General features: G+C 46.6%; 1 protein-coding gene across 1 annotated transcript; it reads right to left on the bottom strand.

Moving 5' to 3' along the window:
- Window positions 1-155: 155 nt before the first annotated feature.
- On the bottom strand, window positions 156-27,063 carry MTFR1L (mitochondrial fission regulator 1 like). The gene is made up of 6 exons (XM_033956731.1): window positions 26,727-27,063; window positions 19,152-19,256; window positions 18,922-19,031; window positions 15,460-15,671; window positions 12,732-13,050; window positions 156-3,262 (listed from the first exon to the last, which is right to left on the bottom strand). The coding sequence occupies exons 1-6, from the start codon at window positions 26,742-26,744 to the stop codon at window positions 3,142-3,144; spliced, it is 885 nt and encodes a 294-aa protein (XP_033812622.1). The 5' UTR covers window positions 26,745-27,063; the 3' UTR covers window positions 156-3,141.
- Between the last annotated feature and the right edge of the window lie 429 nt (window positions 27,064-27,492).

Below are 27,492 nucleotides of genomic sequence, written 5' to 3'. Positions count from 1 at the left end.
TTTTTTCCTTCTGTTATCAGACTAGCTCTAAATAAATTTAATACAAATATGAATTTTAATTTATTATATAAGCAAATAGCAAACAAGGCTATAAGAACTAAACACCTCAAGTTTTGATGGCAAGTCCATACTAGAAAAATACAATTTACAAAATAAATTATTCATATTTTTTTATTAAAATTATGCTTTTAACCAAAATGCCTTTTTCTCTAGTTACTCTTCCATATTAGTACATAATGTACTGTTTACCTAAAATGCATCATACAAAAATGTATGTACTCAAGGCCCTTCAATGTACTGTCAGTCTTTCATGGTAAAAACTGTTAAAACAGAAAAAAACCAAACTTGCACTTCACATTAGTATCACCTAACCTACATTCTGCTATACATATATGGCTGTGCATAGTACAGAAAACTGCCTTAGTTGGTGAATTTATTAGATGTCAAAAAATATTGCAATCACTTCCTTAAACAACAACAACAAAAAGTTAAACTATGATCTATAACAGGGGTAGCGAACTCCAGTCCTCGAGAGCCGTATTCCAGTCGGGTTTTCAGGATTTCCCCAATGAATATGCATGATATCTATTTGCATGCCGACTGGAAAACGGCTCTGAAGGACCAGAGTTCCTTACCCCTGATCTATAATATAATACTTCCTGAAAACTCTCTTGGTTTGATGCATGAAATCAGGCAGAAATCACACCAGCTACACTTGTTCAAATTCCAATACCATTTTTATACCATGGCATGTAACAGAACTAGTGTTTGAATACCTCAATCTCATACACAACCCTCTGTTTCTAACTTGGGTTAGATGTCAGCTTTGTAAAACTAAAATATATTTAAAGACTGAAATGTGCAGGCCTACAACATTCTTGCAACTCTTGAAATAAAATATTTATAAAATTGGTTATCTATATTTTGAAGACATTTTCATAACCATAAACTTAGGTAAAACAAAAAATAGACATAGGCTTCCACAGCATATATGCTTTCCTTCAGACATGAAGGAAAAAAGAGGTATTATAAAATTTATTATCTTTACACCTTCATGCAATATTGTGTAAGAAAACTTTTCCCTGCCAAAAATGCAGATGAGAAGTCTGGAGGTACTTTAACTGACAGATTTTGCAGGTGAACCTGTGACATTTCCCTTTGAAAAGTGGCTGCAAGGGCTGTAGATCCAAAGTCCCACTGGACTGCAGAACTAGGGGGCTATTAAAATGGTGCTATTTATTTCTTGCAGGTTAACAGTTACTGAAGTTTCTTCAGCAGTACTAAGGATCTAGCTCAAAGACCATTCCCAGGAAATCTTTTTTGAATAAGACCCTGTCTGTAACATTCTCACTTACCAACCCTGTAAAACACAAGATAAAAAAGGAGTGAAGTTCTAATGTTTCGGACAAGCTTCCATGCAAGAAACTAAAAGTCACTTTATGGAAATTTTGACTGGACTGGAGAAAAACACACAGCTTTTCTCACTGTATTGGGAGAGCAGGCTAGTTATATGAAGGGGCTTGTGGAAAAAACTACAAGAATGAATCTTTGTACAACCCTAACACAACAGCAACCAGAGTAGAGAATGACACAGGGAAAAAATTTGTCCTCGTCCCCGCAAGCTCAGTCCCTGTCCGTCCCCACAAACCATCTGATTTATGAAAGGAAATCCATTGAAGATAGGAGAGATAAGATAACGTATATCATAATAAGTATTAAGCTGGTCTCTTAAGTAGATCCGAAACCTGAGGAAAAAGGAGTTGGTGGCTGTGACTTGAGGCAGCTGAAAACAGAACCTGCCCCAACGGGCCAGAGCAGTAGGAAGCAGATCAGCCAAGGGGTAACGAGGCAGGCTAGGAAAGCCTCCCGACATCAGCATCACTTGGTCACCCAACACCCAGGCAGGTTCCGACAAGACCAACTTCTGGAGGGAGGGAACAAGCCAGCAGCACAGCCATCTAATACGGTGCAGTCCCTTTGTGCGGTCCAGCAGCCCCCTTCCTCCTTCCCTATCACCACAGTCCAGGCATCTCCCTCCCTCCCTTCCCCTCACTTTCACTGGTGATTCTCCGAGCTGCCCAAGCCTTTCATCAAGTCGTGTGCAGCTACCCGAAACATCTCCGACGCAACTTTCTGTTTCCAGTTGCGTCAAAGAAGTTTTAAGCAGCTGCCGCCGCGTGACTTGTGTAAAGACTCGACCGTGCTGCTCGGAGAATCGCCAGCAAAGGTGAGGAGGAGGGAGGGAGATGCCTGGCTGGCAGTCATCAGGAAGGAGGGAAGGGGCTGCTGGGCCATGCACATTCCCTAACTTAACTGCAGAGACAAGGCCATTCACCGCTCCACGGGGTGGTGAATGACCTTGTCCCTGTACCCACGGTGACCTTTTTTTTAATTCTCTCCGTTTCGGCGGGTAACAACCGTGTCATTCTCTATACCAGTCTGTATCAACAACTGCAGTTGTGCTGCTGGAATATACATTTTTTTCTTTACTCTGCTACCTGTAATATTTAGGGAATTAATTTATAGGCCTTGTAAACTGGTGCATTGTTTCATAAGGATGACCAGGATCCTATTAGGAAACTGTGTAATATTTGCTGACCTATTAACAAATGTCTGCTTCTGGCAACTGTAGGACACTATAAATGAGTAGAGAAAAGTTTATAAACTGCATAAGGCAGTCTGCAGCCAAATAAATATTATAGCTTTTGGAAAAATGCTGAGTTTATATAATAAATATGTAACTTGAGCCTTAGCTAAATACCTGTGTGTGTGTAAATAACAGCTGATATAGGAAAACTATGCATTTAAAATGGATAATCTATTACTGAAGGATTTTATTTTATTTTTTTTAATATATGACGTGCAATACAATTTGGACATAAATGTGAAAAGATAACAAGATTTTCTCCACTAAACCAATTCAGTCTCCCAAAATCAAAGCATCTCACTGTTAGAAAACTTATTTTCTTCAACTAGGGTTCAAGAAAGCAACTAAGAATTGGGCCCAGTTGGTGCTAGGCACTATGAAACTGCCTCATGGGGCTCTTGTAGGTCCTGTGGCTAATTCAGAAAGACTGCAACACCTTCCCTCTAATAAACCAATAATGTAGGGGTGTAACATGCTCCTTATATAGTTCTAAACTATTCAGTACAATATTGATTATTTCTGTCCCCCTCCTTCAGAGCAAATTTTCGTCTTACAACTTCTGATATAAGATTAATGGGATCTTCTTCCTTTACTGAAGTTTGGTTTCTACCAGACCTAGAAGAGAAAAGTCTAAATTTAGTAACTACATCTCGGATCTAATGCTACCTACATGCATAATTTAGCAGTTCCTGGTTACATGATCTTACACTAGAATCCAAATTAACAATATTATTTGCTAACAGTTAATAAACTCTGTGATAAATAGTATGCAGGAAACCTCAAAGAGTCAAAGAATTTGTTAAACCATGTCAAATCAACTTTTGGTCCTTTCAAATTTCTTAAAAAGCAGTAAAGAAACTGCAGAAAAGGTGTTCAAGCTTTTGAAAGTGCTATATTCACTTTATTATTGTCAACATATTAATCATCAAATAGTGACTTCATGAAAAACTGTGAATAAGCTATGTTCACTTTTCTGCATGGAGAGAATCACTAATTTACAATTGAACCAGGGGTGCCTAAATCTTTGCATAATCTATACCCAAGACATCAGGCATTCTCAAATCAGTCCTTGAACACATTCAGCTGGAGAGTTTTTCAGGATATCCACAGTGAATATGCATGAGACAAATCTGCATACAATGGAGGCAATGTGCAAATCTCAGTTCCATACTCATTGCGGATATCCTGAATACCTGACTGGCTGAGGGTGTCCTGAGGACTGGATTAAAGAGTCAGTGCCTTTAACGTGAAAAATAACTGAAGGGGATGGCTCAATCAAATGGTTACATTCAGGCAGGAACTTACTATGCATGCTCAGAAACCTTTCTAAAGGTTAATCTAAGCTATCTGACAAGGGCTGCTTGGCGCCATCAGCTGTGACGTCACCCATATGTGGCTGATATCTATCCTGTTCGTGAACTGTGAAATCACAAATAACAAAATGAGTCTATGGGAAAATAGAGGTTAGGTTCCAGCAGTACACACTGCGCCTCAAAACCGCAGAAAGTGAACAGTGGATCCATTTAGATAATAGAGTTAGGTTCGTGCATGGGACAGCACTTAAAGTACCTGTAATTCACTCTCTGGATGCTTGGGGGGCCATATCTGGAAGCAAAGCCTGTCAGTGAGGCAAAAGTGAAATAAGCACTGATCTGCAAATGAACGAGCATAGTAGTATGAAAGATTAGGTTCTTACCACAATAATCATCTTTATCCCAGGACAAGCAGGCAGCATATTCTCACATGTGGGTGACGTCATCTACGGAGCCCCAACGCGGACAGCTTTTCAAGCAAACTTGATTGAAGTTTCAAGCTTGCTATGCTGCACCACGCATGTGCATGCCTTCTCCCTCCACTAGAGGGCGCATCCCCACCTCGTGATCCTCAGTTCTGTTTCTTCCGCGGAGCCAGAAGCCCTGTTGTGTTTTTGCTCCGTGCTAGTTGCCTTCTGTCACCGCGACTGAGTTCTTTTTCTTAGTCGCTGTGTGTTTTATTGTTTTTTCCTTTGTCGCGTAGTTGATTTCCGTCAAAAAAAAAAACAAAACAAAAAAAACCTTTTTTCTTCCAGGCGCCGGGGGCTCCCGGTTGCTGCAGCTGCGGGACCTCGCTCGTTCGTGGCCTTGTTTTTGTTCATGTCCCGACCCTTGTCGGGCTTTAAGAAGTGCACCTGGTGCGATCGGTTGCTCTCCATCACTAATCCCCACCGGTGGTGCCTTGTCTGCCTGGGTGCGGATCACCCGACGGACTCTTGCACTAGGTGTTCCACCTTCCAGCCTAAAGCGCTCCGCCACCGGCGTGCCCGCATGGCGGAGCTTTTCATCATCGAACCCGCGGCAGGGAAGGCCTCAACGTCGGCCTCGGTGCCCTCGACCTCACCGCGGCTGTCTTCCTCCTCGAAGCCTGCGTCCTCGACGCCGAAGTCGGCCCCGGGTAAGTCCCCGCTTCCTTCCTCTGCACCAGGGTCCTCGAAGAAGCCGTCATTCGGGTTCCTCGACGGGGGCGGGTGGGTCGTCCTCGGCCCCGCCCCGGACGTTGAAGTCGGGTGCTCCTCGGGAATACTCATTGCCGAGGTCGCCCTCTAGGGAGCACCCGCCAGCACCGGACATGCCATCCATGATGGCCATTCCTGTGTTCCAGGACATGCTCCGAGCGCTTATCTCCTCGGAGCTGTCCTGCGCCCTGGCCCACTTACAGCCGTCCTCGGCCCCAGCGGTTATACCTGCCTCGGCCCCGGCCTTAGCCTCGGTCTCGGCTACTGACCAGCCTGTACGGAGCGTGCGACCTCGGGACAAGGTGCGCCGAGTTCGTAGGATTTCTTCCTCCGATTCCTCGTCGGGGACCTCCTTCGGGTCCTCGCCCTCGGGTCGGCCTCGGGCGAAGCGCCGGTCCCGGAAGTCCAAGCGCCCTCGTGGGTCGCCTCGGAGACACGGTCGCTCCTCGCCGGCCCGGGAGGCTGAGGCTCTGGGGGTTTTGGAGCTCAGCCTGACTAATCCAAGGCTGTTCCGTTCCCCTGCGGGGAAGGGGTCGAGGGATTCCTCCCCGAGGAGGCGGAAGGTCTCGGTGCCCCGTACCCCGGGGACTTCCCCGAGGGGCTCCTCGGGGCTTCGGAGGTCTCCGACCCCGATGCGGTCCCTCGGTGCGGCTTCCTGGGGGTCGGAGGCTGGCACGGGTCGTGAGCCCAGATATTCAGGCGAGGCTTCTCCGTCCTTCTCGGCGGCGCGGGCCTCTCGCTCCCCTTCCCCTCCCTCGAGGCCCTCCTCGTTTTTGAGGTTTGTGGTGGATATGGGGAAGGCTTTGGACCTAGACCTTTTGACGGGGTCCCAGTATTCCAAAGAATTTTTGGAGGAGCAGGATTTGCCCTCCCCTCCGCGGGAGTCTCCACGCCTGCCTTTGAACAAGGTTCTGCAGCAGACCTTCTTGCGAAATTTGGATTCCCCCTACGCGGTGACGGCTGTCCCCTCAAAGATGGAATCAAAATACCGCACGGTCCCTTGTAAGGGTTTCGTGAAGGCTCAGTTGTCCCACCGGTCTTTGTTTGTGGAGTCTTCTCTAAAGAAATCCCAGCCTTCTCGGGTGTCCGGGGTGTGAGGGGCGCACCCTGGATAAGTTTGGGCGCCGCCTCTACCAAAATTCCATGATGGCGAATAGGGTACTTAACTATGCGTTTACATTCACCTCGTACCTTCGGCATCTGGTCAAGTCCATGCCCTGTTATCACGGGGTCATGCCCGACTCTCATAAGGGGACTTTGGCAAGCTCATGGATTCTCTGTCACAGCTGCGCCTTTTCCTTTTCCATGCCACCTACGACGCCTTCGAATTGACCGCAAGGGTCTCCGCGTTCGCGGTGGCGATGCGCCGCCTAGCGTGGTTGCGCATTATAGATATGGACCCCAATCTGCAGGAGCGCCTGGCAAATTTGCCCTGCGTGGGCTCAGAGCTCTTCGATGAGTCCCTGGAGGCGGCTACTAAACGCCTCTCCGAGCATGAGCGCTCCTTCGCCTCCCTTGTGCACCCCAAGGTGAAGGCGTCGGCTCCGAAACCGTACCGTCCTCCACCACGGCGCTATCCGCAGAAGTCCACGCCAGCTTTCTCCAGGCCCCCGCCCAGGCAACCCCCTCAGCAGGCCAGGGCTCAACAGCAGAAGCCTCAGGCGCAAGGGGCGTCTAAGCCGGCGCCGTCTTTTTGATGCTCTGAGCGAATGGGGGCGGGCCCCCTCCGCGCTATCGTCGACCCCGCTACCCATCGGGGGTCGGTTGAGGGCATTCCACCCCGCCTGGACTCTCATCACCTCCGATGCTTGGGTTCTCCGAGTCGTCTCGGAGGGTTACTCCCTCAACTTCAGAGAATGCCCGGCGCGTGTCCTTCCAACCGGGCACAACTTCCCCTTCTCCTCTCGGAAGCCAGGGCCTTGTTGGGTCTTCGGGCTGTAGAGCGGGTGCCCCCCGACCAGCGGGGGAAGGGTTTTTACTCCCGTTATTTTCTGGTCCCGAAAAAGACCGGGGGCTTGCGCCCCATTTTGGACCTCCGAATGCTCAACAAGTTCCTTGTCCGGGAGAAGTTCCATATGCTATCGCTTCCGGTCCTGTACCCGCTGCTGGACGAAGGGGACTGGATGTGCTCCCTGGACTTAAAGGAAGCTTATACCCATGTTCCGGTGCACCCCGCCTTCCGCAAGTTTCTACAGTTCCAGGTGGGGGAGTTGCACCTTCAATACCGGGTCCTCCCCTTTGGCTTGGCTTCGTCCCCTCGAGTCTTCATGAAGTGTATGGTGGTAGTCACGGCGGCCCTGCGCTCCCAGGGTCTGCAGGTCTTTCCCTACCTGGACGATTGGCTGATCAAAGCTCCGTCCAGGGAGGGGGTTATCTTAGCGACCCGACGGACTATCATCTTCCTTCAGCGTCTGGGGTTCAAAGTGAACTTTCCCCAAGTCTCAATTGTGCCCTGCTCAATCCCTTCAGTTCATTGGGGCCGTGCTGGACACGGTTCGCCTCCATTCATTCCTCCCTCCTCCGCGGTTGGAGGCTCTTCTCCACCTCAGTCGACAGGTAGCGCTGCTACCCTCAGTATCGGCGTAGCGCCTGATGATTCTGCTAGGACACATGGCCTCCACTGTTCATATCACGCCATTTGCCCGCTTGCACCTGCGGCTTCCTCAGTGGACGTTGGCCTCACAATGGCGTCAGGACCGGGACCCGGTCTCCTCCCCTGTGACAGTGACACCCTCCTTGCGACGCTCGCTCCGTTGGTGGACCAACTCTTCCAATCTTTCTAGGGGTTTGCTCTTTCTCGCCCCTCCGCATCGCAAGGTCCTGACCACGGACTCTTCAGAGTACACTTGGGGGGGCTCATCTCGACGGTCTGCGGACTCAGGGCCTGTGGTCGGCGGAGGACCGTCTTTGTCACATCAATGTCTTGGAGCTTCGCACCATTTTTCTGGCTGCTCGAGCTTTCGTCCACCTGCTGCACGATCAGATAGTCCTAGTGCGGACAGACAACCAGGTGGCAATGTACTATGTGAACAAGCAAGGGGGGACAGGCTCTTGGTCTCTGTGCCGGGAGGTCCTTCGCCTCTAGGAGTGGGCGGTCTCTCAGAACATCTTCCTTCGGGCGGTTTATATTCAGGGAGAGCGGAACTGTCTGGCGGACAAACTCAGTTGCCTTCTGCAGCCGCACGAATGGTCGCTCAATGCCCGAGTTCTGCACGACAACTTCGACCGTTGGGGGACTCCTCAGGTGGATCTGTTTGCCTCTCCGGAGACTCACAAGCTCCCTCTCTATTGTTCTCGGATGTACTCCCCGGATCGTCTCGAGGCCGATGCCTTTCTTCTCGACTGGGGAGGGAGGTTCCTTTATGCGTTTCCTCCTTTCCCTCTAATCTTGAGGACGTTGGTACATCTCAAATCGACCAGAGCCACTATGATTCTCATTGCGCCTCGTTGGCCTCGTCAACTCTGGTTCTCCCTGCTCCTTCAACTCAGTGTCAGGGAGCCTCTGCTTCTGCCTGTTTTTCCCCTCTCTGCTGTCTCAGAGTCGGGGTTCGCTGTTGCATCCCAATCTTCAGTCCTTACATCTGACAGCTTGGTTCCTTTCCCCTTGACTGCGGTTCCTGTTTCTCAGTCTGTCAGGGAGGTTTTGGAAGCTTCGCGCAAGGTCTCGACTTGGCTTTGCTATTCCCAGAAGTGGACCAGATTTTCGTCCTGTGTTCCTCGCATCATCTGGATCCGAGCTCGGTTCCGGTGACTTCGGTCCTGGAATCTTTGCTTCATTTATCTCAGTCTGGTCTGAAGACGACTTCCATTCGGGTGCCTCTCAGTGCTATTGCTGCTTTCCATCGGCATCTCAAGGGTAGGTCTCTCTCCCTTCATCCGCTAGTTACTCGTTTCATGAGGGGTCTTTTGAACGTTCATCCTCCTCTAAAGCCTCCTCCTGTGGTTTGGGATTTTAACGTGGTTCTGGCTCGACTGATGAAGCCTCCGTTTCAGCCTATGGACAAATCTCATCTCAAGTTCCTCACTTGGAAGGTGATCTTTCTGCTTGCGCTTACTTCCGCTAGACGGATTAGTGAGTTGCAGGCTTTGGTTGCGGACCCACCTTTTACTGTGTTCCATCATGACAATGTGGTTCTCTGCACCCATCCTAAATTTTTGCCTAAGGTTGTGTCTGATTTCCACCTCAATCAGTCCATTGTGCTTCCGGTGTTTTTTCCAAAGCCCCAATCTCATCCTGGCGAGGTGGCACTTCATACGCTTGACTGTAAGAGGGCGTTGGCTTTTTATCTTCAACGCACTCAGTCTCATCAGAGGGTTCCTCAATTGTTTTTGTCCTTCGACCCTAATCGGTTGGGACGTCCTGTTTCCAAGCGCAACTTGTCCAACTGGTTGGCTGCTTGTATTTCTTTTTGCTACACTCTGGCTGGTCTCACGCTCCATGGTCGAGTCACGGGGCATAAGGTCCGGGCTATGGCAGCTTCTGTTGCTTTCCTCCGGTCTACACCTGTTGAGGACATTTGTAAGGCTGCCACTTGGTCTTCGGTTCATACTTTCACCTCCCACTACTGTCTGGATACTTTGTCCAGGAGCGATGGCCGGTTTGGCTAGTCGGTTTTGCATAACCTGTTTTCCTAAATTGCCATCCTCTCACCTGCCCTTTTTTGGTTGGCTTGGAGGTCACCCACATGTGAGAATATGCTGCCTGTTTGTCCTGGGATAAAGCACAGTTACTTACCGTAACAGGTGTTATCCAGGGACAGCAGGCAGATATTCTCACAACCCGCCCTCCTCCCCGGGATGGCTTCTTTGCTGGCTATGGAACTGAGGACCACGAGGTGGGGATGCGCCCTCTAGTGGAGGGAGAAGGCATGCACATGCGTGGTGCAGCATAGCAAGCTTGAAACTTCAATCAAGTTTGCTTGAAAAGCTGTCCGCGTTGGGGCTCCGTAGATGACGTCACCCACATGTGAGAATATCTGCCTGCTGTCCCTGGATAACACCTGTTACGGTAAGTAACTGTGCTTTCTTGTAGATGTGTCGAGTAGTTCTGAACGCTAATGTTATCAATCTGAACCCACAAGTTATTTGCAGAAGGATGTCACATCTTTCAACTCCACCTCTTTAGTGTGCTTGCTCCTGCTCCCTCAGTCTGTACCAAAGCAGTCAAGAACCAATGTAATAGGAGACAAAACCAGAAGGAGGGGAATCTCCCCAATACCCTTCTGTTCCAACTAAAACAAATAACATTAGTAAAACATGACAAAAACTGCGTGCAACCAGCACTAACATTTATGGAGCTTGTAGCTACTCACAAAACCTGCTATCAAGCAGAAACACAACTGTACTTCCTCTTTCTTTTTTTTTTTGGCTGAATGACAGATATTCTTCAATCCACACATACACTCTTAATGAGACAGAAAACAGGTTAAGTCCACCTACAGAGCGGGGCTTCAGGGCTACTAGACATCTACAAGAAGATTAATATTTCTAGTGCAATGTGTTTAGTAGTCCTGAATACTAGGGATGTACCAAAGCAGTTCCCTGAATCTAGGGCAGGACTACTGCACCTACCTTCATGTGGAGGACCCAAAAACGATGTCGTTCCAAATTGCCACATACACTCTGTAAAACTTGGTAAAGGTATGAATGGTGGACCATGTAGCTGCTCAACAAAATTTCACATGAAACTGCTTGCGCCTCCGCCCACGAGTAAGCCACACCTAGTGGAATGTGCTTTCACCAAAACTGGCGGTTGCTTAATGCAGCCCACATACATAGCAGAAATAGCCACTCTAATCTGTCCAGATATGGAAGCCTTAGACGCTGCCTTCCCTCACTTAGCTGGACTCATCAAAACAAAAAGATTTGAGTCTCAAAACTCATTGATAACTTCAAGGTAACATAGAAGAACTCATTTAACATCCAGCAACTTCAACACTTTGTCCCTTTTCTTTGATCCCATGGAATGAAACGCTGGCAACCGGACTTCTTGACTGATGTAGAAGGCCGAAAGTATCTTCGATAAGAAGCACGGATAAAGAAATCCCTACCTCTGTAATCTTCAGGAACGATTCCTTGCAAAAGAGTTTGCAATTCAGAGACTCTTCTTGCAGATGCAAATGCCACCCAGTCTTAACCGTAAGAACCAGCAGGGAAGCATCTTGTAAGGATTCATATGGAGTCTTGCTAAAATCTTGTAAGACAATGTTTAAATTCCAGGAGGGAAAAGATAGCCACACCAGAGGATGCAACTGGACAACACCTTTGAAGAATTTTGCCAGGCCTGGATGCAAGGCCAGAGAAATCTCTGCCCGAGCTTGGAAACATGAAAGGCCGGCTATCTGCATTTTCAGTGTGTACCTACGAACAGACCTCTTTCAAGTCCCTCTTGCAAAAACACCAGGATGACCGAGATCGGGGCCTGTGAGGGCTCTACATCGTCCTTAGCACACCTTTGCTGAAATGTCTTCCTGGCCATCACAGTCGAAGGCTTTTTAGCTCTAAGCAGAGTGGTAACGACCATGTCCGAGTATCCCTTGCTTACTAAGGCAGCCTGCTCAAGAGTCATGCTGTAAGCCTAAAAGTGTTCTAGATTAGAGTTGCGCGGGGACAGAAATCCCACCCATCCCCGCAAGGATCCTCTCCGTCCCCACCCGTCCCTGCCAGGAACCTCTCCGTCCCCACCCATCCCCGCAAGGAATTACCTCCATCCCCGCCTGTCCCCATAAAAAGCAGCAATTACTTCTGACAGGATCATTAATTCCACAGTTTCTTTTGTGTTTGCGCTGCTGTTTTCCTTATGGAATCTCTTTGGTGGAACCCTTTTTTTGTTTTCTGTTCAGGTAATTAACTTATAAACCCTCTCTTTTACTAAGACTGACGTGTCCATTATATTATATGGATGAACCCTGCTTCCAAAGCCTTCCATCCCCGTGGGAGTCCCATTGGCAAGAGGGGGGTCCCCACAATCCCCGTTCCCATGCAGACCTCTATTCTGGATTCTCTATAGGTACCAGGCCCTGGGTTAGAAGATCTATTTGGACCGGAAATCTGAGGCCTTCATCTCTCTGTAGGTATTGAGCATGTGATTTTTGCATAAAGGAAAAGTCTTTGGAAATTATGAGATGGTTTTATAAGATTATGATATGACATTGTATCAGGTGAGAGTTTATGATGATGTCCTGTGGTAGATGTATTATGTGTGTATATTATGCATGTTCAACATTGTAATCCACCTGGAGTTTTAAGACTTGAGGAGAATACAAATTTGTTTAGTAAATATATAAATAAAAACTAGCACAGGAGTTCTTAATCCAATCCTCAAACACACACAGCCAAGTTTTCAAGCAATTCAGAGTGAATATGTATAAGAAATGTTTTATGTACTACTTCCTTTATGGGCAAATTTATCTCACGCATATTCACTGTGAATTTCCTGAAAACCTGACTGGCTAATTGTGCCCTAAAGAACAGGTTAAAAAACACCAATGTCCAATGATGTGAGATCACTAAATTACTTTTTCCCTCCTGATACTTATGCAATGGAAAAAACAGACTCAGATCTAGCTCTTCTTGCGAGACAGCTGTACTCACCAGTCCTTACTCTGTTTCATCCGATGAAAGTCCTTAAGAATGCCCATCATGTCTGCAAAACTATTGGACTTTGAAAGAGACAAAGACTCTTCATCTTCCCCAGCGATACTTGTGTCTTTTTGTCCTTGAGCAGTAAAATCTGATGTTGGAGCTCCAAACAGAGAGACAGATGGCAGTTCTGGGGTGTCCAATTCTTCTTCCTCCGTGATGTCACTGATGACAAAAGAGGTTGTTGAGTGAAGCGGGGATCCGAGACAAGGCAAAGATGAAGACAGGTTTGAACTTCCTGATGGGAAATCTGGCAGCGTTAAAGTGGAAGCTGAAACGGAAACAAAAATATACACATATGGACTGGGGTCTGGATACAGTCTGAAATTAATAAAGCTAATTTAGATCCTTCTGAATATCAGGAAGGGAACAATACAAGATTAATGCTAAGAAGGAAGTCCTTTTCCCCCTCTCCGACATTAGCTGTTTTGCTTCCAGTCATCTCCCTGAACAGGAGCAAAATGATACAGACAAAACTATCACCCCTGATATCTGACTCGCAGCAGTCAGCCGTTTTAAAGTAGGCTGAATATAACCTGGATATTCAATGCAAGGCCATGTCTAGGTACTAGTATTTGAGTCAGCCGTGGACCCAGAACTTATGCAGGTGCTGGCTTCTCCCCAGCTCCATCCATAAATCATCTTGACACTCAAGTTTCAAGTTTATTATGAAATTTGATTAATTGCCTATTCCAAATTCTAGGCGATGTACATTAGATAAAAATACAAGGTTAGGGGAAACATACCTCACGAACATGGCACTAACCTCACAGTGCTACTGTGGTTAGAGAGAATACTCAGTTGCACTGTGGAGCTTGGTTCCACTGAATATCCAGAGGGCTTAAGCAGTTAAATGTCTCTGCTACCTGCTTAAACCCCTTTGAAAATTGGTAACATGAAAATGTATCAGGCACCAAAGGAGACGTTCAAATACTTGAAAGGTATTTATGTAGAACAAAATCTTTTCCAGAGAAAGGAAAATGGTAAAACCAGAGGACATAATTTGAGGTTGAGGGGTGGTAGACTCAAAAGTAATGTAAGGAAATAGTAATGTAAGGAAATTCTTCTTTACGGAGAGGGTGGTTGATGCCTGGAATGTGCTCCTGAGGGAAGTGGTGGAGAGGAAAACGGTGACAAAAGTTCAAAAAAGCGTGGGATGAACACAGATGATCTCGAATCAGAAAATAATAGTAAATATTGAAGAAGTAAGGCCAATACTGGGCAGACTTGCACGGTCTAGGTCCGTATACGGGCATTTGGTTGAGGATGGGCTGGGAAGGTCTTCAATGGCTGGGATGAGTGAGGATAGGCTGGAGTGAGCTTTAACGGAGACTTCAGTAGATGGAACCTAAGCACAGTACCGGGCAGCGCTTTGGGTTTCTGGCCCAGAAATAGCTAGGAAAAGGGAGAATTTACATTAAATCAGTAATTTGGGAAGACTGGAAGGACTTACATTAAATAAGAAAGGGGCAGATTGGATGAACCATTTGGGTCTTTACCTGCTGTCATTTACTATGTTAATATAAGATTTACTTTAGCAATATATTAAATAAATACAGTCAAACCTCGGTTTACGAGTGCCGCGGTTTGCGAGTGTTTTGCAAAACGAGCAAAACATTTGCAAAATCCGTGCTTTCGAAACCGAGTTTGCCTCGATTTGCAAGCCCCCACCCTGCGATCTGGCATCCCCCCTCGGCGTCACCCCCTCCCCCGCCACGATCTGGCATCCCCCACTCACCCGAACACAATCGCTCTGGCACCGGCACCAACGCACAGGACATGTCGGTGCCCGAAGATCCTCCCTGTTACTTGTGCTGGGCCTTGAGTATCTGCTCATGCTCAAGGCCTTCTAGTTCTTGTTCTCTCCAAGAATCTCGGAGAGAACAAGAATTAGAAGGCCTTGAGCATGCGCCGGTGGCCGCGGGGGTAGGGGGGGTGGAAGTGGAACAAATCAAGCGAGTTTCCCTTACTTCCTATGGGGGAAACTCGCTTTGATATACGAGTAAATTGGTTTACGAGCATGCTTCTGGAATGAATTATGCTCGTAAACCAAGGTTCCAGTGTACATTCCTAATATACTGTCTTTTTAACTATACAACATTACAAACCAGCTGTTGATCTTGGCAAGTGTGTTATCTAAAGAGCATAGTGTATAATGCCAGATAAAGGATGGTCCATCCAGTCTGCCCAACAAGATAAAACTCATAGCATATGGTATGATGCGATATTACATATGCATACTTGATATTGATCCGTCTTGCCATTTCTGAGGCACAAACCTTAGAAGTCTACCCCCAGCACTGGCCTTATTCCTGCAGACACTCATGCCCATCCAGCTGTCCAGCCACGACTGGGAATGGGGCACAGAATTGTCATCTAAGTACCACTAAGTTTATTTTGATTCCATTCTCTGTGTTTATCCTGCACATTTTTCAATTCCATTACCATTTTCATCACCCCCACCTCCCGTGGGAGGGCATTTCAGGTATCTACTACCCTCTCTGTGAAAAAGCACATTTCATTAACTCTACAATAGTCAAGAGAAGCAAAATATGCAGCAAAGACCATCATCAGTTTAACTATAATGAGACAGTGTGAACAAAAAGCTCCTAGAAGGAACTAGTTTTGCTCAACCTGTTACTTCTTTCAGCTGTGTTTCAGGACTGTGGACGGCTCGCACCTGCATCTCCAGCTACAATTTTAGCAATCTGACTCCGCAAATGACTCAGCTCGTCCTGCAGCCGTGCCGTCCGATTAAGACCAGAGAAGCCTGGTTTCTTCAGGACACTTGAGGTTTCCTCTTTCATTCTTAGATTAGGCACTGATGAATTCCTGTGCATCACCAGCAGGGGGCTGGGCTTCCACTTATGCTTCAGTGGTCTAGTGTCACTCCTAAAACAAAACCATCAGAAAAATGAAAGGTCACTACAACAGTCTCTTCCAACAGTTGAGAAAGAAAGATTAGGCTCTTACCTTGATAATCTTCTTTCTTGTAGATGTATCTAATAGTCTTGAACGATAGAATTGTGTCCCTGAACCTGCAAGTTGCTGCAGGATGTCACACATCTTCAACTCCGAATGTCCAGGAATTTCATCACCTGATCCTTTTTCTTTGACCTCATGGGGTGAAACGCGGGTAATTGGACTTCTTGGTTGACATGGAAGGCTGAAACAACCTTTGTCAAAAATGACGGAACTATTTGTAAAGAAAGCTCTGCTTCCGTAATCTTGAGAAATGGCTCCCTACGTGAAAGAGCCTATAATTCCAAGACTCTTCTCACAGATGTAATAGCAACCAGAAACATCTTGACCGCGAGGTCCAGAAGAGAAGCCTCCTGCAAAGGTTCAAAGGAAGCTTTACTGAGCCCTTTTAAGGACCAAATTGAGACTCAAGGATGCAATTGAAGAGCCCCCTTTAAGAATCTTGCTATGCCTGGATGTGAGGCCAGAGACAGCTTGTCTCCACGCGGTCTCTGAAACATTTATGAGAGCTGTAACCTGGATTGTCAATGAAGCAACCACCAGTCCCCTTTTCAAGGCCTGCCTATAAGAACACGAGAATCTCCAAAATCAGAGCTTTCAAAGATTCCACATTGTCCTTGGCACACCAGTGTTGAAACAATTTCCAGGCTGCGACGGTTGAAGGCTTCTTAGCTCTAAGGAGAGTGGCTATGACTACATCCAAGTAACCGTTCCTCACTAGGACTACCTGCTCAAGAGCCATGCCATAAGCCCAATATGTTCCAGATTTTCTATAGGCATTGGGCCCTGAGTCAACAGATCAATGTGGACTGGCAACCTGAGACTTGTCCCTCTGCAGCCAAACCAGGTCTGCAGACCAAGCCCTGTGGGCCCAGTCCGGTGCCATGAGAACCACTAAGCCCGGGTGACATAGTCCTGCAAATGACCTGCACTATCACTGGCCACACTGTGTGCGGGGTAGAACACATACAAGACTTCTTGGCAAGGTTGAACTAATGCGTCCAACCCTGCACACCCAGGCTTGAATTTTTAACTGTAGAAGTGATCCACCTTTTTGTTCACTGCCGAGGTCATGAGGTCCATCCATGGATGACCCCCACCACCGAACAATGTAGTTGAACGCCTGTGGAGACAGTGACCATGATCCTGGGTCAAGTGTCTACAGGCTGAGGAAGTCAGCTTAAACATTCTCCACTCCCGCCACATGGGCTGTGGAAGTCACCTGCAGGTGAGCTTCCGCCCATCAAAATAGGAGATGAGCCTCCAGCCATAATGAAGCACTCTTGGTGCCCCCTTGTCAGTTGACTTAAGCCACCACTGTAGCATTGTCTGAAAAGACTCTGACCAACTTCCTTTCCAGGGAAGCTTCCATCGTTTGCAACATCAGCCAAATGACTCGCAGCTCCAGTCCATTGATGAACCATTTTCTCTGAGAGGAAGACCAATGGCCCTATGCCGGATGCCCACTGCAATGACCACCGTAGCCATAAAGACTGGCATCTGTCATTAGGATGACCTAGGAATCTATGTGGAACGGTTTGTCCTTTGAGAGAGAGGCTGACTGAAGCCACCACTGCAAGCTGCCCTTCGTTGGCCATGAAAGCAACTGCTGGAGAGTCCTACTAAGATGATTGAGCAGGACAGAAGGGAGTCCTGCAGGGGATACATATGTATCACTTCTATGGTTGCCACCACTGACCCCAGAACGTGTTGGCTCTGGCTTTGCCAGTAGTTCCGTTATTTGTTGCTGGAGCTTCTATTTGCATGGTTCTGGCAGAAAAACACAGCCCTCTGCTGTATCGAACCTTACTCCCAGGTACTCCAGTTGTTGGGTTGGAATCGACTTCTTGAAATTGACTATCCAGCCCAAAAGGCAGACCATACACATCATCTCTTGTTCTCCTTCCTCTTTGGATGGGGCTCAGATCAGTCAGTCGTCCAAGTACAGGTAAACCTGGATCCCCACTTTTCAGAGATAAGCAGCCACCACCTTGGTAAAGGCACATGGTACCATGGCTAATCCAAACGACAGTGCAGAAAACTGGAAATATTATTCCAAGACATAAAATCTTAAGTACGTCCTGTGGGCTGGAAAGATGGGAATATAAAAGGTAGGCCTCCGTCAAATCCAGGGAGGCTAAGAATTCCCCTAGTACCACCACAATGACCAACCAAATGGTCTCCATGCAGAAACGAAGCACTTTCAATGCTGCATTGACGAATTTGAGATCCAGTACTGGTCTCCAATTGTCTTAGCCTTTCTTGGGCACTATGAAGTATATGGAGTATCAGCCTAAATCCGACTCTTCGTTTGGTACGAGCTCTATGGCACAAATATCTAAGAGCCTCTTTATTGTTGCTCGTACACTGCTCACCTTTTCTGGCCAGCCGGCCAGCAAATCTACGAAAATGTCCGAGAGGGGGGTGAGAGAACTGGATCTTGGAACCCTCTCAAATGATATCTAGGATCCAGCGATACAAGCATAGTTGCTCCCAGACCTTCATGTACTCCGACAGCCTTCCACCTCTTCGCCATCGCTACAGGAGAAAAACACACAGCCAGCTCAGATAAAGCTCAAATGGCTGGACACGGAGCTAAACGGCCTGTGCACAAGCTCCTGATAAATTAGGGATGCAAACAAGCTACTGGGGAAAGGACCCTTAACTCCAAAAATATTAAAGCAGGTTGGCTAGACAGTTGTACCCCTACTTGCAGTAGACTTCCGCCGCATAAGTCTGTATCTTCTCTTAGGCAGAGATCCCACCACATGGGAACTTCTGGACACGAAAGCCTCAAACTCTGGAAATAAAAAACCCAAAACAGAAAGACACCTTCTCAACCTGCTTGCAGAAGGGAAAACTGAGGGAGCATGGTACAGTCCTCTGGGAAAGAAGCAGAGTCGAAAGAAGTGCGACATCCTTCTGCAGCAACTTGTGGGTTCAGGGACACAACCCTATTGTTCAGGACTATTAAACACATTACACTAGAATACAAATTTCATTTTGTGACTGGCTACCTCACACAAATTATTTTTCTGATAACCTTCAGTGAGGAATCAATAAAACTGGATTTAAAAACAAAACAAAAGATATAGACAAACACAATGAATAGCTCTTTATACCATGGCAAGCCATTAAGATAAACTAGCACACAACATACCTGACTCTAGCATATGTTTCATCTTCATCTGCTGCAATCCAAGCAATATCAGCCAATGTGGGTACAAAAGGGCCATCACACAAATATATATCAGATAAATCTGGAAGGACCTACAGGAACCAAATACAATAAGTTCCAAACTATTACCATTTCCATTCAAAATCAACAATAAGTAACATTGTAGAAACAAATTAAGCCAAACCAAAATTCATATTAAATCTTTCCCATACCTCAAAATGAGCTCTAGGGCATGGTTTCAAAGGAAGATTTGACCCAATTCTTCTTACAACACTGCGAGCTGAGCCATAGGGTTTGTTTTGCCATACTGGAATAGTCTGTAAGAGAAAAATATTTATCAAAACTATAGCTATCAACTTTATAATCTCCCTGGGAATGCCCAGGCTAATTTCTTGTTCTAAACCGCCTAGAACTGAAAGTATTGGCGGGATAGAAGACATCAATGTACTCTGAAGGAAATGCCCCAATAGAAGTGGCCATTATGGATTACTATGATCTTTCAAATTAAACCAAGAGCATTAGTTAAGCAAATATCTCATGATCAAAGCTAATTAAAAGACGATTTCAATAAGCAGATTAACATGTCAAGCAACAGCTGCAGGAGGGGGTGGAAAGAGAAAAATCTAACATGGATATCAAAGTCCATTCTACCTATAAACATGCTAAATCAAACTATTTGGTAATCCATGACCCTCTATCCTTTATTATCTGTCATCACATTACCATCAGATATATAGAAATGTGACACATGCTTTATTTCTGGTGGGGACTAGAGATAATGAGTGAGGAACGCATCATTTATGTACTGGACGGAGATATTTATCAAAGCACAGTACATTTCTGTACACCTTATTGCCCATGCCATAAGAATCAGAAACTTGTTCTTAGATGTGTTCTTGAAAGATTAATAGCAGTCAGTTCTACATCTAAATCAGGGGTGTCCAACCTTTTGGTGTCCCTGGACCGCACTGGCCGAAAATTTTTTTTCTGGAGCTGCGCAAACGCTGCAGCAAGAAAGAGGAGGGAGTCGGCAAGACGGTAAACACTGCATTACCCTCAACCGGGGCCGCAGGTTTGACACCCCTGATCTAAATGTTCCCAAGTTAGAGTCCTGTAAGTGATTACTCTTGTAATCATCAGATTCAACAGCTGAAAAATGGGCAAAGAATAAGATATTTCTGTCTGCTTTATTTTTAAAATTTCTATATTGTCTAAAACCTAAACAGTTTACATGATAATGCATACATAAATTTATTATTATTTTTTAAACCAACTCATGAACATAAATAGATAAATCCTCGGAGAATCAACAATAGAAAAATCAATGTCAAAGGAGGCCTATGCAGCTCAGCGATCAACAATCATAAAGAATCAATATCTATTCACAAACAATTGTGTTTTTAGTGATTTCCTAAATGTGCCCTTTTCACCACCTTTCCGTATTTGACTCACAAGTGAATTCCACAATTTGACCCTTGCACAACAGAAGGCCACTGAGTAACATTTGCCTTTAATAAGGCTGAATTCTCAGAGCATAGTGATCTGTTTGGTAGATAGTTAGTCATATTTTTATTGAATAGTTCAGGTATAGCACCATAAAGGAATTGGTGACAAATCATTGCTGGAAACTGGCAACCAATGTAATTGTTGGAGATAAGGTGTTATGTGATCAAATTTCAACATTCCCGTTATCAGTCTAATCGCTGCATTTTGTGCAACTTACAATGCTCTGCACCTTGCTTTGGTTTTTCCACGCTACAGGGCATTACTGTTGTTCCCTGGTCACTCCTTTACTACTTGGGAGGAGCCCGATGCCCCTGAGCCAATCAAGGCCTTAGGCCCCTCCCTGTGTATCACATGATGCACCAGGGCGGGACATAAGGCCCGCATTGCATCGGAGGGGAACGGAGGAGCAGGAGGGACTGAGCAGCCCTCCTGCTCCCAACTTAAAAGTGCGAGGGGAGCGGGGGACAGCGGTAGCAGGGAATGATCCGAATGCAGGGGGCCTGATGGCAGGAGGGAGTGGGCATCCTTCCTGCTATAAGTTCGGCAGGCAAGCAGGGTTCAGGGGAAGTTCTGCGGGGGGGGGGGGGTGTGAGTGGACCGATGGCAGGAGGGAGTGGCCATCCCTTCTGCCATAAGTTTGGCAGGCAGGCGACAGAAGCCTTGACAGCAGTGACAGGAGGCTGCTTCGCCTGTCACTACTGTCAGGGTTCTGCACCGACTCAATCTCTCACTGTGCGATTGAGTCAGGGAGTTTGCATGCAAATGATTTGCATTTGCATGCAAACTAGATAGTGAATCAATCACTGCTTAAAAATCGGCCATCAAATTGGCCAACAGCAATTGAGTCGCTATCTTTTAGTGAATCAGGGCCAAAGTCACTTAAGTTGATAGTCAGCCCTTAAGCAGCCTTTAATGCATAAAATCAGAACTTTAATGCTGTCCCATTTATGCCAGCTTTGTATTCAGTGCTAACTACAATATTCAGCAGCACTTACAGGCTGATGTTCAGAACTCTTGCGCTATTCTGTACGCAAAAAAAATTAATTTCTTAATATTCAGCACTAAGTTCATGCAAATCATATGCACGTTATTTATTCAATTTATTTATTTATACAATTTTCTAGACCGTTATCCCAAGGTAGCTCAGAATGGTTTACATGAATTTATTTAAGTACTCAAGCATTTTTCCCTGTATGTCCCATTGGACTCACAATCTGTACCTGAGGCAATGGAGGGATTAAGTGACTTGCCCAGGGTCACAAGGAGCAGCGTGGGGTTGAACCTACAATCTGAGGATGCCGAGGCTGTAGCTTTAACCACTGCACCTGCCTTACTCATGTGCACAAGAGCTGCGCGGTAAAGCTCTCATGTGCATGCCCAGTGAAACTAGGGAGTTGGGAAGAGGATAATAACAAGCTGCGGTCCAAAGAGGATTCGTGCAGGTGGTGATGTCTTCCAGCTGCATACGAGACTGGCCACTGAAGGAAAAGCAACTTGCTTTGGATTTCTGGTCTGATCCTTTTCAGGCAGCATGGAAGGAAGCTACCCAGCAGAGCCATAGACCCAATCTACAGGCCCAGGTTCAAATTTTGGCTACTTGGAAGGCAAGATCCCCAGCACCTTCAGTTCGTCTTGAACAACTATATCCATATGGCTGCCCTTAGATAGATTGTGTCAACTTCTCTCTGAACTTCCTATATTAATGCAGGGGCCTTTACAAACCTGGATTGCTCTACGTTCACGCCTCTTCCCAGAGCGTAAATATTTTCATCACTCCCCTATATCTTTTCTACCTGATTTACCCCTAATAAAACCTATGTCCATTACTCCGGCCATTCCGGACTCAAGTTCTGCACACCTTAGGTGAGATCTTGGGCATAGATTATCCTAAAACACCGTAATGCTGTCTATTGCATTGTAAGCCCCTGGGGTTTCAATTCATGATCATAAATTGGCTATGGCCCGATACTGGAAGCAAACAGTGATCCCTTCTGTAGAGACAGTGCTGCACAAACTAGATTATATATATTTAATGTCCAAACTGACTGCTTACAAATATAATAGAGTGGTAGCCTATCACAAAGTTTGGGATACTTATCTTGAGTGGAGAAATGAGGTGTACTGCTAAACCAGAACGTACGCAGATAAGGCTAGTGTTAATAGGGCACTGGTCTTTGACCTAAGGGCCGCCGCGTGAGCGGACTGCTGGGCACAATGGACCACTGGTCTGACTCAGCAGCGGCAATTCTTATGTTCTTATTACTATCAGGGATTGGTTTCTTCATACATTTCATTTCTATTCAGCTAGCTTAATTAATATTGGGGAAAATGGTGAAAAATTTTGGGGAATTGTTTCGTTGGATTTGTTCTCTGGACATCACATGTATATAAGTTTGCTGCTGACATGTTATTTTAGCATGTATAACTCCCCTATTGATGTTCTAGGGGATTTTTCTATCATTGATTGAGATGTGTTTTTTTTATGGATGAAAATTATAAAATAAAACATGATGTTAATGGTCCTGCAGTAGGGCAGTTATTTTAAGGGCATGGATTCTGATCATTGGATGGAAATAACTAAGCAGTTTGTTGACTGTATTTACACGCTGCTCCCTGCGCTCATGCCCTCTGAACCTGTGTGCAGCCTAATGCTGGCATTAGTTCTTAAAAGAACATATGAATAGCCTTACTGGGTCAAACCAATGATCCATCTAGCCCAGTATCCCATCTTCACGGAAGCCAATCCAAGTCACAAGTACATGGCAAAAATCCAAATAGTAGCAGCATTCCATGCCCACCGATCCAGGTCAAGGGTACAAAGGGAGAAATCCAACAGGACTGCAGGAGATGTCAAACAAAAGAAAACCAAAAAGAAATACTGCAGAAACGATGTACTTGATGCCAAGTCTTTATTTCGATCATAAAATGTTGTTTTAATGTGGCCCACCTTTATGGTAGAGGAATAAGGACCCGACACAGTCCATGTTTCGATTAACACATCTTCCTCAGGGGGGTTGAAGCGTGAATGCCTTAGAGCACTGCATATCAGTGGGTGATTCGCAGCGCTCTAAGGCATTTACTGATCCAGGGCAAGCAGTGGCTTCTAACATGTCTGTCTCAAAAGCAGACTATGGACTTTTCCTCCAGGAACTTGTCCAAACCTTTTTTAAAACCAGCTACATTAACTGCTCTTATCACATCCTCTGGCAACACATTCCAGCGCTTAACTATTCTCTGAATGAAAAAATATTTCCTCCTATTGGTTTTAAAAGTATTACTCTAACTTCATGAAGTGTCCCCTAGTCTTTGTAAATCTTGATGCTGTTAAAAAAAAAAAAAAAAAAAAATCGATCCACTTGGACCCATTCTACACCACTCAGGATTTTGTAAACTTCGATCATATTTCCCCCTCAGTCGTCTCTTTTCCAAGCTGAAGAGCCCTAACTTCTTTAGGCTTTCTTCATACGAGGAGTTCCATCCCTTTTATCATCTTGGTCACTCTTCTTTGAATCTTTTCTAGCACCGCTATATCTTTTTTGAGATAAGGAGATCAGAACTGAATGCAATATTCAAGGTGAGGTTGCATCACTGAGTGATACAGAGGCATTATAACCATGAGCTGTTATCTACGGCCTTCACCATGGGCTCCCAACTTCCAGTCCCCCTCAAATTCCATCATTGCCATTTGAAAGATGAGTCCCCCTTGTTTGACCATTCCACATTACGGGATGCTTGGGCTCGTAACCTGGCTGTAGATTTGCTGGATGATGTGCTTTTGCAAGCTATCCATAGATTGCCTGCCTTTCGGAAATATACCACTTTTTGGGAACAACACTATAAGTTGGTTTTCCGTTTGTACATCTCCCCAAAGAGGGCTTATTTATCCCGCCTTCAAGAAACAGCTGCCTGTCTCCGTTGTCAGGCTCCCGAGGTGGGCTTAGGACACATGTGGACTTGCCCTAATGTTCAAGCTTTTTGGAATGGTGTTTTTGTCTTTGTGGAGCGCATTTGGAAAATTACCATCCGCCGCTCCCCTTTGTTACTGTTTGGAACTGTTCCTCATTATTTCCTCGTGTACAGGAAGCTGCCGCTTTCCTTAAATGGACTGTTCTAGTGGCCCTGAAATATCTTTTGCTGAACTGGCTTGCTGCTCCAGATTACTCTCTTTGGAGATGCCGGATGATTACCCTCTTGATGTGGGAACGGAGAGATGTGATCGACCTTTCTTCTCCCCCAGGCTGTATCTTTCAGCGTACTTGGGAACCATTTTGGACCACTATGACCCCGCTGGCTCGAAGCCGCTTGTTGAATTTTTGTATTTTTTTCCTTTTGTTACACCTAGTTAGCCTGACCATTGTTTGATTTCTCTGAGTGAGCACTGCTTGGAAGGAGGACCCTGGGGGGTGTTATTTATTTTGGGTAGGGTTGTGTTGGGATGGGGGGGGCTTTCTTGGGAGGGTGTGATCTGTGGGGATTGGGTATTGTTATTTAAAATGCTGAGCTTGCTTGTCCTTGGTTTATTTCCTGTTTGTTGATTTTGTTGAGCTCAATAAAATATATTTGATCACAGAGGCATTATAACATTCTTATTCTTGTTTACCATCCCTTTTCTAATAATTCCTAGCATCTTGTGTGCTTTCTTGGCTGCCACACATTGGGGAACTTTTTCTTGAGCACTGACCCCCAAGGTGAACCTTAGTATCTGATAGCTATGATTTGGATTATTCTTCCCAATGTGTATCACTTTGCATTTGTCCACATTAAATTTCATCTGCTATTTGGATGCCCAGTCTTCCTGCAGATTTTCATAATCCGCATGCATTTTGACAACTTTGAACAGTTTAGGCGTCATCTGTAAATTTAATCACCTCACACGTAGTTCCAATTTCCAGATCATTTATAAATAAGTTAAATAGCACCAGTCTCAGTATAAATCCCTACTGCATTCCACTAATTACTCTCATCCACTGAGAAAAATGGCCATTTAACCCTACCCTTTGTTTTCTGTCCGATAACCAAGTCTTAATCCACAATTGAACATTGCTTCCTATCCCATGGCTCTTTAATTTTCTCAGGAGCCTCTTAAGAGGAACTTGGTCAAAAGCTTTCTGAAAATCTAGATACACTACATCAGCCTTTATCCACATGTTTAGTTACACCTTCAAAGAAGTCCAGCAAATTGGCAAGACCTCCCTCTAGCGCTGAAAAGTAGTGGCTAGCCCTGAGCAAACAGTTTTACTGGCCAGTATCAAGCCCTAAATGTCTACAGGGGTACAATATTTGCAGTCCATGAAAGCATCCCTAAATTTATTTCATTTATTTTTAAAATGTATATACCGTCTACATCTTTAAAGGAGGCTGGTAGTCAGTTCAGCGCAGTGCCGAGCTTCTTTGGTCCCCCCCAACTCCCCCCTCCCTGAACTTCCCCAACTCAACTGCCCCCTCTCCTCCCCCTACTCAACTCCCCCCTCTCCTCCCCAACTCCCCCCTCCCTCAACTCCCCTCCCTCTTAACTCCCCAACTCAACTCCCCCTCCCCCCCTCAACTCCCCAACTCAACTCCCCATCCCCAACTCAACTCCCCCTCCCCCCTCAACTCCCCCTCCCCCCTCAACTCAACAGCCCTTCCCCTCTCTCAATTCCCTCTCAACTCCCCCAAATCAACAGCCCCCTCCACTCCCCAACTCAACTGCCCCTTCCCCTCCCTCAATTCCCTCTCAACTCCCACAAATCAACTGTCCCCTCCCTTCCCTCTCAACTGCCCCTCCTTCCCCTCCCCCCTCAACTCCCCCAACTCAATTGCCCATTCCCCTCCCCCCAATTCCCTCTCAACTCTCCCAAATTAACTGCTCCTCCCCTCCCCCAACTCAACTGCCCCCTCTCCTCCCCTAATCAACTCCCCCAACTCAACTGCCCCTCCCTTCCCCCTTCACCCCCTTCCTCAACTCCCCCAACTCAACTGCCCCTTCTCCTCCCCCTCCCCCAATTCCCTCTCAACTCCCCACAAATCAACTGCCCCCTCCCCTCCCCTCCCCTCCTCCCCCAATTCCCTCTCAACTCCCCACAAATCAACTGCCCCCTCCCCTCCCCTCCTCCCCCAACTCAACTCCCCCCTCCCCCCACTCAACTGCCCCTCCTTTCCCCCTTCACCCCTTCCTCAACTCCCCCAACTCAACTGCCCCTTCCCCTCCCCAATTCTCTCAATTCCCCCCAAATCAACTGCCGCCTCCCCTCCCCAACTGCCCCTCCCTTCCCCCTCAACTCCCCCCTCCCCCAACTCACAGCTGCGCCTGTGTCCATGGCCCGAGGAGCATCAGCCACTTCTTAGCTCATCTCTCAGCACAGCCGGCGGCCTCCTCCTCGGAAAGCGAAGAAATAAAGGTCGGTGACCCTTTCAAGAACCGGGGCCTCCCGCTCCCCTCGACAAGGGCGGACCCGCCGGGCCCCTTCGCCTCACAGCGACCCGCTTACGCACCACGCAACCGCCCGCCGGTCGTCCCAGACGCAGGCGCACAATCCGCCGATCGCTGACCTCGCCCCCTCCCCTCACGGCGGCTCAAAGGACAGCTCGTCCGCTGTCTTCCCGGACGTGACGTCGCCGCGCTCTGGCGTGACACGTCCCTTCCTACCTTCCAAGTCAAGGCGGAGGCGCAGGAAAGGAGCCGACGCGTCTCCATGGTGACGGCTCTCGGCGGCCATCTTGGGAATTTGGAGTACAAGTACTTTGGAGGCGGGGGACTTGTTGGGCCAATCGTGATTTTGGAACTTATGTCCCAAAGCAGTGTGGGATTTGTAGTGCTTCATACTGCCCATTGTAATATAAAAAAATAAAGCAAAAAAAAAAAGGAAATAAGGTTTGTCTGTCTTGTCTGATTAGATCGTAAGCTCTTTGAGCAAGGACTGTCTTCTTTGTGACTGTACATGTTCTTAGTGCCCCCCAGTGCTCCTTCCTATGTCCTTAGTGCCCCCAGTGCCTCCTTCCTATGTCCTTAGTGCCTCCTTCCCATGTCCTTAGTGCCCCCAGTGCCTCCTTCCTATGTCCTTAGTA

Source organism: Geotrypetes seraphini, chromosome 8, assembly GCF_902459505.1.
Source record: "Geotrypetes seraphini chromosome 8, aGeoSer1.1, whole genome shotgun sequence".
Taxonomy (NCBI): Eukaryota; Metazoa; Chordata; class Amphibia; order Gymnophiona; family Dermophiidae; genus Geotrypetes; species Geotrypetes seraphini.
Note: the sequence above shows the minus strand (reverse complement) of the source record. Positions and strands in the feature narration are given on the sequence as shown.